The sequence below is a fragment of the Acanthopagrus latus genome, chromosome 4 (assembly GCF_904848185.1).
Source record: "Acanthopagrus latus isolate v.2019 chromosome 4, fAcaLat1.1, whole genome shotgun sequence".
Classification (NCBI taxonomy): Eukaryota; Metazoa; Chordata; class Actinopteri; order Spariformes; family Sparidae; genus Acanthopagrus; species Acanthopagrus latus.
Genome location: NC_051042.1, coordinates 18,712,135 through 18,724,669, shown reverse-complemented (window position 1 = coordinate 18,724,669; position 12,535 = coordinate 18,712,135). Strand labels below are relative to the sequence as shown.

General features: G+C 39.8%; 2 protein-coding genes across 11 annotated transcripts in view; one reads left to right on the top strand and one right to left on the bottom strand.

Moving 5' to 3' along the window:
* The window catches only part of mettl15 (methyltransferase like 15), a 46,523-nt gene extending 37,474 nt beyond the window's left edge, over nucleotides 1–9,049 (bottom strand). The window contains exons 1-3 of one of the 6 annotated variants that reach the window (XM_037095205.1): nucleotides 8,916–9,047; nucleotides 7,029–7,223; nucleotides 6,341–6,592 (exon numbers count right to left, since the gene is read on the bottom strand). In XM_037095205.1, coding sequence (XP_036951100.1) covers nucleotides 6,341–6,577 — 237 coding nt within the window. In that variant the 5' untranslated portion in view covers nucleotides 6,578–6,592; nucleotides 7,029–7,223; nucleotides 8,916–9,047. Of the gene's footprint in view, nucleotides 1–6,340; nucleotides 6,593–7,028; nucleotides 7,224–8,828 lie in introns of all 6 variants that reach the window. The other 5 variants (XM_037095204.1, XM_037095206.1, XM_037095203.1 and 2 more) reach the window with 5 other exon arrangements.
* The window catches only part of kif18a (kinesin family member 18A), a 28,560-nt gene continuing 25,045 nt past the window's right edge, over nucleotides 9,021–12,535 (top strand). For all 5 annotated transcript variants that reach the window (XM_037095199.1, XM_037095197.1, XM_037095202.1 and 2 more), the window contains exons 1-2: nucleotides 9,021–9,177; nucleotides 10,365–10,716. In XM_037095199.1, the coding sequence (XP_036951094.1) occupies nucleotides 10,395–10,716 (322 nt within the window). In that variant the 5' untranslated portion in view covers nucleotides 9,021–9,177; nucleotides 10,365–10,394. The remainder of the gene's footprint in view (nucleotides 9,178–10,364; nucleotides 10,717–12,535) is intronic.

Here is a 12,535-nt window from a genome sequence, read left to right as displayed (position 1 = left end):
ACTCTGCTACAGTTTACCCCTGTGCCATGCACTATTATTTGATGTTGTGAGCATTCATCAGTTGTAAAAAGATTCCTCTCTCTCTTTCTCTCTCTCTCTTTCTCACACACACACACACACACACACACACACACAGTCAATGTTGTTATAGCAAATTGAATCACACATTAATAAAGTGAAACATTTGGAGAACTATTTACTTTTAGGGGAGCATTTAAGCTTTATTGGACAATCTGTACTGTAAGCTGTAAGATATACAGCTTTGTAAGCAATGTAACAAAACAGCAAAGGTGGACAAATAATACAGTTTGGAGGGTAGGAGGGAGGTTTACTTGAGCTTAGCTATGATAGACACCATCTGCACAGGTAGGTGCTAGGAGGCTTGTTTTATTTGTTTGAGCTGCTGTTGTTTGAGTGAACCAGAAGCTGAAGAATGTGTTAAGACGAAAGAGCTAAAACAACTGGAACAGGACAGGGTGGTGAAGCACCCACAAACGGGTTGTCTGCGCAACAAGCCTGAACGCTTTGCTGCTCTGGAGACTGAGGCACCCCATTTGGCTAATGAAGTCCCAGACTGTCTTCACACCACACCCCCACCCACCACTCCACTATGAAATGTTCTACTCATGAAAGTAATGAGGCAGGGAGGGAGAAAGACTCTTCTGGCCACTGATAACCTCAGACTAAACTTGCAACCTTACGAGACAAGGGCCTAATATCTGGCCGTCAATCAGCCCCAGCATCCCTGGCTGGAGTGTTTAATTACAAGGATCAATTATTTACCAGCCTCCTCTTTCACTACTCAGTGCTCCCAAAAAAGGAGTGTAAAGAAAAAAAAAGAGAAAAGAGAAAACATGACAGACCCAGACGTGGTGGCAAATTTCATACGGAGAACACAATATGCTGCTTGTTCCAATTGATAAAGACTGTTTTATTCTGAGTACTATAAGATAGATGGGTTTCTGGGCTGTTGCACTTTATAACGGATGACTACAAATGTCAACATGTGTTGTGAGATTCATTTAACTAAAATGGCATTTTTCTACAACTTCAACAGTTAAAAATTCTACAAATACACAACTGGGTTCAGTTGAGACTGATATTGAAAATAAAAGATTGCGCTAAACTCTTGAGATCTTCACAAAATGCAAACGCTTATTTACAAACTGAAACCAGGAATTGTCTGTCTTAGGAGACACTGACAGAGAAACTGTCAAATTCCTTCATAAAGAATGTTTTTAAAATAATAATGGAAAAAAATTATAGTGCCCATCCTAACAGTGTAAAAAAGTCCTTTACAAAAAGCAAAGACTCGCAAACAACTGCTGAAGCTCCCCTGGAATTCGTCTTTACTTCTAAAGACATTTCTTGACTTCAGCTGCATGGCCTAAACAGCACTTGGAAGGCTTTTAACTAATTTGCAGAGACAAGATCATATTACCCCTTTGCTTGTATTCACAACAGCACTTCACCTGGCTGATGCTGGTGATATAAGTTAGGTAGCACAGATAAAACTCACAGAAAGTGACATTTTACCTGAAATAATGTATATTTCAAATGCTACAGTCCATGTGCAAACAAAGATATATCACACAAATATAAATTTCCTGCAAATGCTGCCTGTCAGGTTTACAACAGAGGCTTTATAGATTGTATATTAAGTTTCTAAATAGCCTTGCACAAAAGTGCAAAGTACACCCTGTACTGCAGACTGAGAGAGTCATTTCTCACCTCAGATGGCCCAAAATTCAGCTGTGGGACTTTAAACTAATTTAAAGAGACAAGATCATATTAGCCCTATCGATGTCCCTCTTTACAAGCTGGTACACTCAGTACCTGGTAAAAAAAAAAAAAAAAGAAAAAGAAAAAAAACCAGAAGAAAAAAAAGAAAAGAAAAATATTAAACATTGATGCATTTTTCCTCCCTGACAACCTCCATAAGCCATAAATTCCACAAAACCACATTTAATGTAAAAATGTGGAAATGACAGATACAATAGGCTATAGACAAAGGACTTGACTACTTTTTCATGTCACACAACTGTACACTGTTTTTTCTTCCTGCCTTCAATCTTGCATATAAAAATGCAAGAAAAAAACAAAACACCGAGATGCAGCAGCTGGCAGAGTGTTTTGTGGTCATCTATCCATAGAACAGAGTGCCTCTTCATGTGTCCGAATTACAGCCAGCCAAATAACCCAAATAACCCAAATAACAGGGGAAGTGAAAAATGCAGCACTCGACAGTGTCTGCTGTGGTTCAGGGCCTTAACAAGTTATGACACCTGTGATTTGTGGTTTGCGTGTTTGGCTTTATTTTTGTGCTAGATTTCCACTGTCATCATGAGTCTAGCCTGGTTTGTGCTATTTATGGTGTGCAGGCTCCACATCAGCGACCACCTGCTCTCTACACTCGCTACCATTAATGCGTCTGTTTCTTTCACAATGACCCCAGACTTTAAAATTCAAGTGCTGAGTTTGTCTATGAACAGTTTGCTTTAATGAGTTTCTTTGTTGTTATTGTAGTTGCCTTGATATTTGGTTAATAAAGAGGTGCCCGCATTTATGAGGTCATGTTATATACATAGTTGACCCTAATTACAATATACAATACTAATTAAAGTTTAATAACATAAAGCAACTAAATAAGAATTATCCAGCCTTCCTGCAACATAATTAAATGTATGCCAAAGAATATAATCGTTTAACTTTGCTTGATAATCCTAAAACTACATCAGTCATTCAACATAACTAACATGTTAGGGTGAGAAATAATTAATCTGCTGTCACATCAGCAGATTACAAGGAAATGCCTTAAGGTATTGTCAGAGACAATAAGATAAAAAAAAAAAGTAAAGGTATAACCAACCAATAACAATCCTTTGCCTAATCCTGCTCAAAAAATGTGTTGATTGTTGGAAGACTGATGCTGATCCAAAAAAAAGTAGGTTTAACACTTATGGCCTCATTAAATCCACAAGGGGGAGCGTGTTGAGACTGAAATGTAAGAGTAGGCAGCGCGTTTCTCCTTCTACAGCAGCACAGGGTTTTTCCCCTGGACTCTCAGCTGATGGCTCATTAATCTATTCTGGAGGAGGTCCCCTACGCAAGCAGCTTGCGCCAGTGGAGGACTCCTCATGCTTCACCCATTTCAGCAAAATTCTTATACTTAACCAAGAGTACTACTGAGTTGAAGAGTTGAAGAGGCGGGTACATGACACCATTACAACAAAGAATTTTTAAAACATGGATTTCGTGTTGTTGCTTTACATGACTGAGAACAACGTATAAAAAAACTGGGCTAAACCATATTCATCCACTTTGTCTTTCTCCACTTTTCCTGCAAGTGGAGAAAGTACTCGATTTTCTCTCCATTTCCAGTACTAGTCCCAACTACTTACACCAATCCAATCTATAGCAGCTCTGTGAGGTTGTATATAGCAAAGCAGTGCTTTGAGCCTAAAGCTGACGTCAGCATGCTAACATGTGCAATACAAACATACTGATGTGTAGCATGTATGTCATATACCATGCACATTATCTTAGCGTGTTAGCAAAGTACACAAAGTGCAGCGGATGGGAATGGAACCATTACTTTAACACACAATATGTACAAAGTTCTGGCTCTATGGAGTCTCTCTATCAAACAAATCCAAAAATGATTGCTGATTATTGTGTGGGGAGGGCTAAGCAGAGTCAGGGACATGGCCACTGCTCAGCTGATCACAGCTGGCCAGTTCTTGAGGAGAGTTCGGTGCCGAGCCAGACACTCTGTGGGAATAAACCTGGATCTGTGCTCTGATTCAGAGATGCTTACCGACAGAGGAGAGCTGACAAAGAGTGGAATTTTCTTCACTCACATTTATCAACCTGACTGCAGCAGCGAGACAGAGGAGGGCTCCATTGTCAGGTTTGTATGTTTTGTGCTAGAGGGGAAATGTACTTCACTTTATGAATGTAATGATACAGAGAGTGGGGTACAAGAAGAAAGAGAACCGGAATCTCAGGTGAGTGCTGAGTTTAGTGACAGTCCTGAATGCAAACTCAAACACACCCTCTGCATGTCCTTGCTTTCGGCTGTTGTAAAGTAATCTGATTGTTTGTGGCATATAAACACACCTACAACTAAAGTAAACACAAATTACCCTGTGGTCAAACTGACTCTGGTGGTGGTAAATACTCCATTAAACAACTACCAATGCAGATGGTAATATTTCTGAAGTGACTCGGATGAGGTAATGTTTTAGTTTTATTCACGTTCACATTTGTGGACTTCCCTCCTCACTCTTTCCTGGAAGTTACAGCAACATGTACCCTTACCTTGAGTACCTCCAGTTAACGTGTATTTTTCCGAATTGGAAACAATTAGTGTACAACTCATCAGAACATATTCAAAAGTCTAGTTGTTCTAGAACCGTGTAGCTAGTGTGGCCGAAAATCACTTCCCATTTTATGTTTTAAGTCCTGTTCCAGTGTGCTGCTTCATACAGACACACATCAAACTAGTGAGGAAAAGTGCTGTTAAAGTCGTTGCATGAGACCTTGATGTCAATTATCGTTGAGCTACATGCCTCTTTGTTAAGTGAATATATGTTTCAGCAGAGGAATATGACACACCATCCATCCAGATCCAACAAGCTTGATGGCTATTTGTAAGACTGAGAAAATATAGTTTAGGCTATCATTGCAAATTAGCTACCTGCATACACATTTACAGCCAGACGTCCTGTGTGGGAGGCAGCAGGGCACTGCAAGGCTCCATTTACACACTTTGGTTTAACTGCAGTATTCGCTCTGACACCCATCATCGCCTAAGTACTCCATTCATACACACGCCGCTTCAGCTGACAAGAGCAATTACATATTGGTGATTATTTTACAATAGCCATTGAAATCATTAATCCCACTGCCCTCAGTGTTTTCAGTTAACATTTGTCTGATATTAGGGTAGGTTTTTTTTTTCCTCACAGCAATTGGTCTGTCAATGACACCATCACTTAACCACCACAAATGTGACTGCTTAAAGGGCAGCTCTGTCAGAGAGTCATGTCAGAAATCAAATTTGTGATTGCCTGACTGAGACTGACAGAGCATGTGGCCGTGTCTACAGTGTTATAATTCAGCTATGTGAACGTGTTATATGTGTCAGCACCCTCATCAGTTTGCTGTGGTTATAGAACCAGTGAAACTGCAACATCACATATGTGTCATCACATAAATAAATCAACTAACACTGAAGCAACATTTAAATCTTGACTTCTGAATGTTACCATTCAATATTTAATAAGAGAATGTCACACTAAGTGAGGTCTACAGCCTGTACTGTACAAAAAAACAAAATCTATCAAACTGTTCTTTAATAGCATCTGATTGGCAAGCTGTCTTGGGACAGTTGGCAAATGGGCGGGCAGCGGAGGAGTTTAGAGGTGCTAAAGTTCAGGCAGGAGCGACGCAGCACCCTGTGTCCTGCCAACAGCCTTACAGTGGCGCAATTCCTGACTAAGTTGTTGACCCATGGCCCCCACCTGCCTTGACCATGCATTATATGGGGGGGCATCACTTCCCCTCCTATGCTTGCCTGCCACACCAGAAGGCTTTTGACTCATGCCCATCTGTCCTGGTAGTACATACATTAAGTGAAAGCCAAGCTGCTGGCACCCTGTCTAAGTCATGTGTGCTTTTACAACAACAAGTCATTAAAATAGTGTGTGAACTGCCTTTTTTTAAAAATCAAGAAAACAAAATCTCTGTGAAGACAACAAATGTTATCAAAGAGGTCATTTATAACAGTTGGCTTCAGTTTGCAAAGAGATATTACTGAGGTGTCGTGATTTGTGTGATGTTTTTTATCTAATTCAAAACCAACCAACGTATTTTTTTACAGTCCTGCAGTAAATCTTATCTTTGTGACATTTATAATATATATGGTTATTGATGCTATCAGGGAGATGTTGATTCAGCTCTGTTGTAGTTTATGAGACTGTCGTTACTGACAGGTGTTTCAAGTGTTCTGACACACATCAGAGGAACAGTCTGAGTTTGCATGCCTATGCCATTACCACAGCAACCAAGGCAGATCGGATAACAATGCCTGAAAATACAAATACAACCTAATCACTTGCTAATATCAGTGAGGGCAGTCAGTCCTAGGAATTCAAATTAGGCTTACATCAGATTTGCCAACAGGCTGAACACATTCAAGGAGCCCTTTAACGAGGAAATATACCAGTTGTTGACTAAAGACTAAAGGCTTTTGTTTAGATACTTTCTCATGGCACTAAATCAATCTTTGACGCATTACACTAGCCTGCGAAAATAACATGCATACATACAAACCTACCTGACCTGGTTGGACGTCTAAGTAATGAAGCACCTCTTTGAGCATGACAGGAGTGTGAGGAGGCTTTTCCGTTGACACAGAAGACTGCTCTTCAGATTTGTCCAGGGGTCCAGGACCAGAAGATGAATGAACTGTACAAGGGTGCTGGCTTAACTTCCATGACCTCCATGCCCTCCACACAGCCAGATTTGTTTTCCGTAATATTGGGTTGCAGCGCACAGACATGTGGAAAATCATGGTTCTTATGATGATCTACGGAGAAAAGAAGAGCGTAAATAAGTTATGTGGTCATATAAGCAGAATCATAAAGTGTTTAAACCAATAAGGTGGAACAGGTTTTGCAATACTAGTGAATATGTTGAAGGTTTAAGTTACATGGTAATGGAGTTATGGACTTAAAGTGACAGGTGACTGTTGTTGTAGTTACTATGCTATCATCTGAAAGTTCTCTATCTAGTCCATATATATCAAGTAGTTACCTACAGTAATGATATGTAACTACTATGTAGAGTGCAAGTACTTAATTTAAAACAACATTAGGCCTAAAATATAAGCACGTATGGGCAAAACCTTATGATGCAGACTTGTACGTCATAAGTTGTAATTTCGTACTTTTGAACTACATGTACTTTTGATATTTCAAGAAAAGATTTTTCTTTTCCTTTTTTCAGTGACATGAGCAGCTCACCAACTATGGGGGTCCAAGCAAAACAGCTGATAACACCTTCCAGCAGCACACAAGTGTGGCTGATACACTGCAACACCACCAAGGAGAATAAGTACATATCTGGCTGCTTGCTTCAGCATTTTGGCAGTCTACGTGAACAATGCCCGCAGCAGGCACCAAAGTAAGCCAGATGGTTTAAAGGTATTCAGGCGTTTCCTGGCAACAAGATGTATAGAAAATTAGAGCTCCATTAGTGATGAATGATTTCAATACAATAAAAATATGTGAAGAAGATGAAAAATCTCAACAAGCATGTGCATGGTATTGCTGAACGCAAAGCAAAAACAAAGTATTTGAGTGACAAGCCATGACTGCTGTCAGATTGTGGACTATATCTGCTGTCTCTTGCAGGAATCTAAGTCAACTACTCATACACACTATAATAACATTACTATTCATAGATATATTACATTACATTCATCCAGTAAAGTAAGTTATCCTTGAGCGATCAGAGCCAAATGAATGATGGTATGTTAAGAGCAAACTGTACATTTATTATCACTTATTAATCATTTTGTGCCAAATGTTGATAAAAGGTGATATCTCTGGTTCTGCAATACCAGTTTTGATTCTTTATATTCAAACTGCCAATAACTCAAACAGTGGTACAGCACTATAGGAGCACAATGCTAAACCAAGTCCCCAGGAAGAGTGCCAGGCTTTGAAGCCAAACTGTGTAATTGCGTCACAGGATGCATTGGGCCTCAACAGGCTTTTCACCGTGAGCTAACATTGTGAGAGAAGCGTCTCTACAACAGCGGATCAGTTTTTTGAACCCCTGGAAAATGACTCGGTTCACTGTCAGAATTTGAGCCATTCAGTCCAATACAATTTGGAAAGTCTAGGAGAGCTGCACAAATAAATGATTTTATCCCCATTCAAGTTAGCCGGCGCTATACTGAAAGTTAGGTGGTTCGGTCTCCAGAAGTTTCTGGTGTGCACGCTCTATGGGCCCCACAACTTCTTGGTATTTTTAGCACCCGGAAGTCAAGCCATTTTGGCTTCATACACCACTGGCAGCTTTCATATTAATGGACGGGGCTCAGTCTCCATGGTTGTGTCCACATTTTAATGTAACACTCTTGTGCTACACCTGTTGACTACTTTTCAAAATCTGATGCCTACATTACCCACAAAGCCACTTCACCACTAGTGACATCACCAGAAGCAGTTCATCAGATTGCACTCAGCTTTTTTCCGAAGCTACGAAAAGATTTATTCAACATACTTACACATATGCAGCAGTACTCCTCTGACCTGTATACTATTTGTGTAAAACATAGTGGTTGCCCTTTAAGCTTTAGGAGTGGGTGAAGGTCACAGCCCTGTACCTTTACAGCACTGTTGTTTTAGCTATCAGCAAAGTGGATTTGATTTAACCAAACATGGGTAACCTTAAGATGGTTGTTATTTTAAGCAACCTACAACACAAACGCTAACTACCTTGCTAACGTGGAGAAAACATGCTATACTGTGTTTAACACATGCTCATGCATATACACACTTGTAATGGATGAGTTTAGCGTAAATATAGTACATAATGGAGACTGTAACAGGTCTTATGAAAGGTTTAGCACACAGTCCTTGTTCTGTATCACGTGTATGTGGTAGTTGTCGGTGTTGGATCAGCTGAAGACAGGGCGATGCGACTGATATTGTTGCTATGCCACCATGTTGGGTGGCCACGCGCAGAGATAGGCAAAACACTGCATGATAATACACACATTGCCAACAAATACAGGACAGCAACAGTACACTCACATGTATTTACCACATGTGCAGGCAAGGTGAAGCGTTAAGGACAACCTTGTCTACAGCCCAGGAAGTTAACTGTAGTGTTAAGCTTACCGTAGTAGCAGCGAGTAGCCCCGCCTCCAGCACCGGCATGTCCGTTACGTCACTCCGTTCAGCCCAACGACCAACAACTCGCGTCCAATCTGCTGCGACGGAGGAAGAGGGCTTGTTTTTGAAAATATTGGCGCTTGTCGTGCTAGCTATGGCCACCTGAGTGTCGCTGGGGAATTTATCTTTTCTGCCACGAACTCCTTGTGTCACTTCAGAAAACGTTTCCGCGGTGATGAGGTGAAAGATAGCCGTTTCCGACAAAAAGGTAAGACATGAGCTCAAACAAGTACATTCTACGTGAAGAGAAGAACAAATGCTAACGTGTTTGTCGTTGGAAGTTGTTCGAGAGCTAGCTAGCTAGCTTAGCCAACTGTGCAAAGTTAACGTTGCAGTCACGCCTTTAACAAACGTCATATTACATTGCGTGCTGCAATTCAAATATCTATGCTCTCGTGTAAAACGACAGTAAGATAACATTAAAGACACTGTCGCGTGTTTTATGCAGTGGCTTGAGATGAGTTACTATGCATTAATAGTTGGACAAGATCTGGATACATCATGCTTTTATACAGCCTCATTGTGGCAACGGACTACAGGCCGTTAACTTGGATTTTAACAATAGGAATTACGACCCAGTTCCTATAATGTAACTGCATTGTATTCGCTTTTTAATGTGTAACAATAGAGCATGGGAATCAATGTTGTTCTCTGCAATGGTAGGCATGACAGTGTGCATGTAGATTCATAACACATGCACATTGCACACCCAGGTAACACCCGATCTTGTGTACACGTAGTTGCCAGTTTATAATGTCCACCTGACGAAAACCAACGCTTTTTACGCCAACCCTATTTATATGAATGAGAATGGACAAAACATTTTAGATATTAGATTAGCTGGGCGGTATGGCTTTAAAATTATATTACAATGTTTTTAGGCTATATGGTGATATACAATATTTATGTTGATATTTTGAAATTTTCTCAAAAACACTTATACATGCTTACAGAATTCAGAATCAAATGTCACAATATGTCTGATCAAGTATTGATTGATAGCTATATTGCAACAAAATTGTTGGGATGACTGTTGGTACTTTCAAAAAATATTAACACAATGAGATTGTTGATTAAAATCATCATTTATGGGAATGCTGAAGGAATCAGTTGGTTACTTAGGCCAGTCAGGTCAATTTTATTTAGTATATAACTAAACTGAAATTGCTTCAGATCTGTAGAGCATACGACTCTATCCTCAATTTTACACAAAGCAAAATTGCATCACTTCTTATTGTCTGCCCATTTTTTTTTATTTATTTATTTATTTTCCCTGTTTCCTCCTGTTATTGGTGTGATTTAATGTACATATCATCAAGAATTATACTGATGATTGCACTTTCCAGTATGGAACACTTTGCTGACCTGTTTTTTTTTCCCTCTTGGTTTTTGCAGCAAAACTTAAGTCACTGCAGTGGGACCACAATGGTGAATGATGTGTGCAGCCATGTAAAGGTGGTCGTTCGGGTGAGGCCAACCAGTGACAACGAGAAACGTGAAAACTGTCGAAATGTGGTCCAGGTTGTTGATAACCACATGCTTATATTCGACCCCAAGGAACAGGACATGTCGTGTTTTGGGTCACAAAGAGTTCGAAACAGAAACAGAGATGTCAACAAGAGGCCTAACAAAGACCTTAAGTTTGTTTTTGACCAAGTTTTCTGCGAGAGCTCTACTCAAGTGGACATCTTTGAGAACACCACTAAAGGAGTGTTGGACGGTGTGATGAATGGATTTAACTGCACAGGTAACAAATAAATACACACGTGCCCTATTACAACATTTAACCTAATTTTTTTTACAACTGTAGCAGCTCTGCCTGACTGGTGGTTAAAGCTAACTGTAGCCAGTTAAACTGTGTCAGTTCACTGCATATAAACAACCTCTGCATGTGCTCTTAGAAACATGTCATTCCATGGATTAAGACTGGGCAATTTGAACTTTAATATTGTGTTATTTATATTGTTGAAATAATTTAAGCTATATATATATCACAATACCTAAAACATCTCCTCAGAAGCACTTATAAATGCTAGAACTGGGCAGCAGAATCAAATATCACAATGAGATTTTTGAGAAAATCATCATTAATGTCTAAGTTGGTAAAGGCAAGTATTATGACAAGTAGAACAGTCGAGATAATGACATCACTGTACTGTAATGTGGCCACTACAACCAGACAAAAAAAAGATGACACCCATCTTGTATACAACATCTAAATTCTAAAGACCATATAAAGTCTCATATCGTGATAATGATATAGTAACAATATATTGCCTTACCATTGATGCAGTCATAACACAGCTACAATATACAGAAGCAGCCAGTTATACTACAACAGTGTAGAGAGCTAGGTGAACTAGTTTTGTCGTGCAGCTAGTTATCTCTCATATGTGCCACAGCTGATGACTCCAGCTGTTGTTAGCACTGGGTGAGGCCCAATACATAATACCGCATCATAACACAGCTCAGCCTTCCTCTATGGATCAAACGGAAACTTCTTCTAAGATAATGCAAAACTTATCACAAGGTAACACAATTCCCACCATGCCCCCTTGCAGTCTCCACAGTAAAGTGACCTAATCTGTCGTTGCAGTAAATATGGATTTTTGATTGCCCCTCTCTAACTCCAGCATGACCAAATACTTAAGTTCAAACGCAGTGCCACACGAGCACCACTTCAGAGCTGTGTTTTTAATTTTTTTTTTCCCCCTCAGCATGGCCCGCTGACTCATGCTGCTGTATCATTAATTGAAACTGCTGGCTGCTGTTAATTTACTTTGTCTGCTCCAGGGTTCACTTGCTGGTCACAAGCTCACAACACTTTGCAGTTCCAGTGTTTTAAATCAGCACAATTGGGATATTTTGAAAGCTAGTGCACCTGCCACACATAGGAGCAAAAACAGATTTGACTATAGAGAGTCATCAGTGGTCAATTTAAGATACTCGGATCAGATATGAATCTCAATACACCTGAAACATTTAACTGTATGGTGATTTTGGAGAATGTAGTTTGTGGTGCTGTTGAACTGTATGGTATTATCAGAGAGCCATCATTTGTGCATATCGGGTGGACATGACATAAAAAAAACACCTTTTAGTGGCTTGCTACACAATCAACACCATGAACTGCAGTCTCCAGAATGAGCAGACAGTTTACATTAAAAAAAAAAAAATTACACCCTCATTAAAATGAAATTTATTGCAGGCCTTCGTAGGTGTACCAGAGTAGCTAGCTACTGAATGTATACTTGACGCAGAATACTAATGTTTACCACCAAGCTTGTCTTTATTGAATGGTACTATGTAACGTTAAAATTGCATTTTTTTCAGAGGTGTTGGATTAAAGCTACTTTAGGGCCACTTTAAATTCTATGCTGATTAGAACATCTCACTTTTATTAGTTACAGGCTGGACACACTGGCTGCGTGACCAGTTCATGTGCATGGTGGAACATGGTGGAATAAAACAGCCTTGAAAACAACCTGTGGATGGTTATATTGATATACCAGCATTTTCTTCCTCTGCACTTTCTTTTTCTTTCTCTACATCACACCCCCAATTGT